Source organism: Phalangium opilio, unplaced genomic scaffold, assembly GCF_054372755.1.
Source record: "Phalangium opilio isolate 3A_F unplaced genomic scaffold, DU_Popi_V2 ptg000209l_1, whole genome shotgun sequence".
NCBI classification, from domain to species: domain Eukaryota; kingdom Metazoa; phylum Arthropoda; class Arachnida; order Opiliones; family Phalangiidae; genus Phalangium; species Phalangium opilio.
The window spans coordinates 14,916,192-14,922,768 of NW_028324217.1; the positions used below are offsets into that span (position 1 = coordinate 14,916,192).

At 39.7% G+C, this 6,577-nt stretch overlaps 1 protein-coding gene across 1 annotated transcript; it reads left to right on the forward strand.

The window, feature by feature from the left end:
* The first annotated feature begins 3,712 nt into the window (after positions 1-3,712).
* Positions 3,713-5,710, forward strand: LOC149620796 (uncharacterized). Its single transcript, XM_089854611.1, has 2 exons — positions 3,713-3,724; positions 4,763-5,710. Exons 1-2 carry the CDS (start codon positions 3,713-3,715, stop codon positions 5,708-5,710), a joined length of 960 nt encoding a protein of 319 aa, XP_089710737.1.
* The last annotated feature ends 867 nt before the right edge of the window (positions 5,711-6,577 follow it).

Consider the following 6,577-nt stretch of genomic DNA (forward strand, 5'->3'; position numbering starts at 1 on the left):
ACCGACCCCCCCCCCCCTGCCTGGAATAAATAAACTGGTTCATGACCATTGACCAAGGCACGTCGGTACGCGACAATTTGGTCTCGCCGATTTGGTCTCGCCGTTTTGGTCTCGGGACAAATGGGTCTCGGGACAAATGGGTCTCGGGACAATTGGGTCTCGGGACAAATGGGTCTCGGGACAAATGGGTCTCGGGACAATTGGGTCTCGGGACAATTGGGTCTCGGGACAAATGGGTCTCGGGACAAATGGGTCTCGGGACAAATGGGTCTCGGGACAAATGGGTCTCGGGACAAATGGGTCTCGGGACAAATGGGTCTCGGGACAAATGGGTCTCGGGACAAATGGGTCTCGGGACAAATGGGTCTCGGGACCTAACCGAACCCAACATTGTTTGGGGGTTAGAAGATTATTTATATGAGTATTAAAAGCCCGCCTCTTACCACGAACAATTTATTAGCAATAATAGAAATATTTTGGAAAATGTGTCTGATAATTAATAGGAGAATATTTTGGAAAAGGTGGCAGCTAATTAATTGGAGAATATTTTGGAAAAGGTGGCAGCTAACTATTAGAAGAATATTTTGGAAAAGGTGGGAGCTAATTAGTAGGAGAATGTTTTGGAAAAGGTGGTAGCTAATTAGTAGGAGAATGTTTTGGAAAAGGTGGCAGCTAATTAATAGGAGAATATTTTGGAAAAGTTGGCAGCTAATTAATTGGAAAATATTTTGGAAAAGGTGGCAGCTAATTAATTGGAGAATATTTTGGAAAAGGTGGGAGCTAATTAGTAGGAGAATGTTTTGGAAAAGGTGGCAGCTAATTAGTAGGAGAATGTTTTGGAAAAGGTGGTAGCTAATTAGTAGGAGAATGTTTTGGAAAAGGTGGCAGCTAATTAATAGCAGAATATTTTGGAAAAGGTGGCAGCTAATTAATAGCAGAATATTTTGGAAAAGGTGGCAGCTAATTAATTGGAGAATATTTTGGAAAAGGTGGCAGCTAACTATTAGAAGAATATTTTGGAAAAGGTGGGAGGTAATTAGTAGGACAATGTTTTGGAAAAGGTGGCAGCTAATTAATAGGAGAATATTTCGGAAAAGTTGGCAGCTAGTTAATAGCAGAATATTTTGGAAAAGGTGGCAGCTAATTAATAGGAGAATATTTTGGAAAAGGTGGCAGCTAACTATTAGGAGAATATTTTGGAAAAGGTGGCAGCTAATTAGTAGGAGAATGTTTTGGAAAAGGTGGTAGCTAATTAGTAGGAGAATGTTTTGAAAAGGTGGCAGCTAATTAGTAGGAGAATGTTTAGGAAAAGGTGGTAGCTAATTAGTAGGAGAATGTTTTGGAAAAGGTGGCAGCTAATTAATAGCAGAATATTTTGGAAAAGGTGGCAGCTAATTAATAGGAGAATATTTTGGAAAAGATGGCAGCTAATTAATTCGAGAATATTTTGGAAAAGGTGGCAGCTAACTATTAGGAGAATATTTTGGAAAAGGTGGCAGCTAATTAGTAGGAGAATGTTTTGGAAAAGGTGGCAGCTAATTAGTAGGAGAATGTTTTGGAAAAGGTGGTAGCTAATTAGTAGGAGAATGTTTTGGAAAAGGTGGCAGCTAATTAATAGCAGAATATTTTGGAAAAGGTGGCAGCTAATTAATAGCAGAATATTTTGGAAAAGGTGGCAGCTAATTAATTGGAGAATATTTTGGAAAAGGTGGCAGCTAACTATTAGAAGAATATTTTGGAAAAGGTGGGAGGTAATTAGTAGGACAATGTTTTGGAAAAGGTGGCAGCTAATTAATAGGAGAATATTTCGGAAAAGTTGGCAGCTAGTTAATAGCAGAATATTTTGGAAAAGGTGGCAGCTACTTAATAGGAGAATATTTTGGAAAAGGTGGCAGCTAACTATTAGGAGAATATTTTGGAAAAGGTGGCAGCTAATTAGTAGGAGAATGTTTTGGAAAAGGTGGTAGCTAATTAGTAGGAGAATGTTTTGGAAAAGGTGGCAGCTAATTAGTAGGAGAATGTTTAGGAAAAGGTGGTAGCTAATTAGTAGGAGAATGTTTTGGAAAAGGTGGCAGCTAATTAATAGCAGAATATTTTGGAAAAGGTGGCAGCTAATTAATTGGAGAATATATAGGAAAAGGTGGCAACTAATTTATAGGAGAATGTTTTGGAAAAGTTGGCGACGAATTATTGGGACCATTGCTTTCGAAAAGGAGGCAACTAATTAGGTAACCAAATAATCACGAGACCAAACCGTCCCGAGACCAAATAATCACGATACCAAACCGTCCCGAGACCAAATAATCACGATACCAAATAGTCCCGAGAGCAAATAATCAGGATACCAAATAGTCCAGAGACCAAATAATCACGATACCAAATAGTCCCGAGACCAAATAATCACGATAACAAATAGTCCCGAGACCAAATAGTCCCGAGACCAAATAGTACCGAGACCAAATAGTACCGAGACCAAATCGGTGAGACCAATAAGACACGCGACCAAATCGGCGAGACCAAAATGGCGAGACCAAATTGTCATGCTCCGAGGCACGTAGTCTGCTAAACTGAAGAAGTGGATAATTATAAATTTGAGTTAATGTCCGGGCTCTGGTTAACCTTGAATTTTCTGACCCCCTCCGATTTAATTTTTAAACTGGACCAGGAAATTTTTAAACTGGTCATTTCCCCTGTGCCACCCGCTTACTTCGCACGCTGCTACTCCGAAAGCCCAGAACGTTTTCTCCCTGATTTGATTCTAGCCACAACCTTATAGTGTATAATTCTACTGAAAACTACCTCCCTTGAGAGCCGAAGACAGGTTTAAACACTAGATTTAACATAAGCACCTTCAAGTAGCTAAACCTATTACGATATACGTTTTTGCTCTTAAGTGAAAGTTAGCAGGCATATTTGAGAAACCTAGGCTGCCTTTTACTGAATCTGGCTGTGTTAAAAATATGTGTCAAAGTGTACCAGGAATTCTCAAGCATTTGGAATGCATAATTTTGTGAGTTGCCCAGTGATGCTTAGGGTAAAAGTATGATTGCCCAAAAAACGTATGAAAACCTCAGCTATCCTGTGGAGTGTATATGTGACACATAATGTTCTATTCCTAAGAATTTTACTACTGCAGCTGGATAAATACAATTACTCTGCCTGGACAGTCACGTAACGTGTATACAGTGCCTTTTATGTCGTATAAAAAAATAAAATATTTAAGTTAATTTCAGCACAACATAATCAAGTAGATAAAGAAACTGTAACGGAAAGATTTACAAACTGCGTTTTACTCCATGAAGACCTTTTAATTTAAAATATTCCACGGTGAGATTTGGAAACCCTTTACCCCGTTAAAACATCTGAGTTTGCTCATTCCAAGAACGGGTATGTATTCCGTAATATCCTTTATAAGCCTTTTTAAACTTAACCGCCGTTCAAAACCAATCATAATTCACCATTAAATCCCTTAAATTTCGTAATTGCTAAGAGCCTTACTAATAACATAGCCCACTCGATCCGCGTTCACGGACGCTAATAGATTCGGCTTGTACTAAAGAATTGATCACATGCTCACGCTTACAATAATCAACTTCGAACAAAATAGTAATAAAATAATAATTTCATTATTAAAAAATACTTATTCTCATAAAATACCTCTTTTTCAAACGTAAAGACGAATGAGAAAAAACCTCCAGGTATACCGGATGACATGGATGCTAGGGTCAGGTATGATGTAATAAGATATGGAGGTAGCATACGGAAAGACGCTGCGGTGTATTGGTTGGGAGCCCAGGGTCCAACCATGATATCGATATCCTATTTTATACATTAGATATGTTTAATAACCCAATTAATTTATTTTCTAAAATTAATAGCTATCAGTCTTTCCCTAATTTGCCTCTTACTCGGCGATAGGAGCTATTTAGTGTTAGAATAGCCAACAAGAATAGTGCGCCACGGACACTAGCTGTTCGGAAAACATATACCACGAGTAGCTCGCGTACATGAGTGTAATGTTCGAGCTGGCTATGTCGTCTGCTACTAGAAACCTAAAGGCACGCCCAAATACCAAAGTTTGGTTTTTATTGGTTATAAAATAAACGTCCATCGACTGGCGCGAAAATATGGCTCATCTATCGCTTTTTGACAGTTAATAACAGGGTAACTCTAGGCATTGTTGTTGATGTTAGTAAATAAATTAATGATAACCCCAAGAGTTTCATAACAAGCTTAAAAACATTTTTATTAAACTAGGTCGTTTAGAATTTTTTTTTACTGGAGTATATGTTTGTTATCCTTCGTTGGTTGATGAAAGGTTTTCCAATAAAATATTATGAAGGATTTCATTACGCCATTTAGTTTAAGTAATTTTGAAAACTAATGGAACTTTTGCTACAGGATTACTGGTTCGTAGGATCTGTGATTGTTCTGAAAGTATCGTATGTATGGAGCGTTTTATCATAAGAGCTTTTCCAAAACGGCTTTTCAAAATTTGAGAGCATTATGATTGCAGCTTCTATCATTTTAGCGTTACTTTAAACAGATTGTAACTTTTCATTGGGTCAATTCAACCCTAATAGTATTAGATCAGGTGAGGTTAGGTTGGTTCATTGTAGACCTATTAGTATTAGATCAGGTGAGGTTAGGTTGGGATGTTTTGAGTTATTTGAACTCCAACGGTATTGGGTAAGAGTAGGTTGGTTTTGTTGATTTGGTCTCAATTGTCTTTGGTTAGGTCAGGTGTGGTTATTTGAATTAGAACGACTACAGCATCTACAACGTAGATCACCACCAGTACGAGAGAAGGACATCAAGACAACGAGAGACAATCATCAAATCCTCAAACCTGTCAGTCACTGCTCATTTTGGAACGTTCAATGAACAAACGGAATCATGGACCTTATATGCCGAAAGACTGGGGCAATACGTCGTTGCTAACGACATAGAAGCTGAAGGTAAAAAGAAGGCGATGTTGCTCACGGTCATCGGAGCTTCGACATACGCCACACTACGCAACATAGTGGGACCAGCCAAGCCAACGGATAAAACCTACACAGAATTAGTCAAAGCCTTAAATTATTACTTCAACCCGATACCATCCGAAATAGTAGAGAGGTTCAAGTTCAACTCGAGAGATCGTCAACCTGGAGAAACTATATCCCTAAATATATCTCTGAACTTTTGCAACTATGGTGGATCGCTGGATGACATGCTTAGAGACCGATTAGTATGCGGATGCCGAGAAGAGTCACTGCAAAAACTTCTCTTAGCTGAAGATAAATTGACGCTCGCTAAAGCTATTGCTATTGCTCAAGCTATGGAACAGGCAACGCAAAACATCAGTGCCATGAAGAATCATAGAAGCACAGAGAAAAACGATGAAGTAAATGCCATATCCATCTTATCCAAGAAGAAATGTCCTCAGAAGACAAGAAGACCACAGACAAGGTTCAATAATCAAGATAATGCCATGAAGTCATACAACAGTGACGGCAAAGAGTGCTACAGATGTACTTCTCATGGACACGAACCTGCCATCTGCCAATACAAAGATTCTACGTGCCACAATTGCCGAAAGAGAGGTCACTTGTCAAGAGCGTGCAGAAACCGAAACAATCGATCCAAATTCAATGCTCAAGCGAATCACACTGACATCCAGGAGGAAGAACACGAAGCCTTCGACATTCATAACATTGTATCCGATTAAGTACCCATGGAACAAAACGAGTACGGGATCTATCACGTACCAGAAAAACATGAAGTGCGACCTGGAGGACCATACAAGAAAGAATGCCCTGTCAACACGAAAAACTTAACAATGGAAGTCGACACGGGTTCAGCGTTTACCCTCATGTCTAGCGAGAACGCCAACGCCATCATCGACGAAGTATCCATAAAAAGTTGGACAAAGGACTCAGATCATTTTCGGGCCATTGCATCGAGACTATCGGCGTCGCAAAAGTCAACGTCACATACCTGGAGCACGAAGACGTACTGCCCATTGTTATATACCGAGGAAAAGGACCTACCCTTTGCGGTAGAACCTAGCTTTCATCCTTACTTCCGATTCTAGAAAAGGGTGTACTAAATCAATCGAGCCTGGTCATGAATATATCAAGCAAGTACAGGCCGTACTGGACAAGCATGCCGAGATCTTTGACACAAGTTCATGTGGATGTCTCAAAGGAGTTAAAGTCCACTTGTACAGCAAACCCGAAATTGAACCACGATTCTTCAAAGCAAGATCAGTGCCTTGCGCGTACAAAGACAAGGTCGATGAAGAACTGAGAAGACTGCAAGATGCAAACATCCTCTCTCCTGTACCATTTGCAACATCGGCGGCTCCTATCGTCCCAATATTGAAGCCTAATGGGAACGTCAGAATTTGCGGCGACTTCAAGGTCACCGCCAATCGTCAAATCCTGACTGAGAAATATCCATTACCGAAAGCTGAGTAAGTTTTCACGAAACTTTCCAGATGCAAAGTATTCTCGAAGCTGTACATGCGAGACGCTTACAGCCAACTCGAACTAGATGACGAACCCAAAGATCTTGTTGTGATCAACACGCAGAA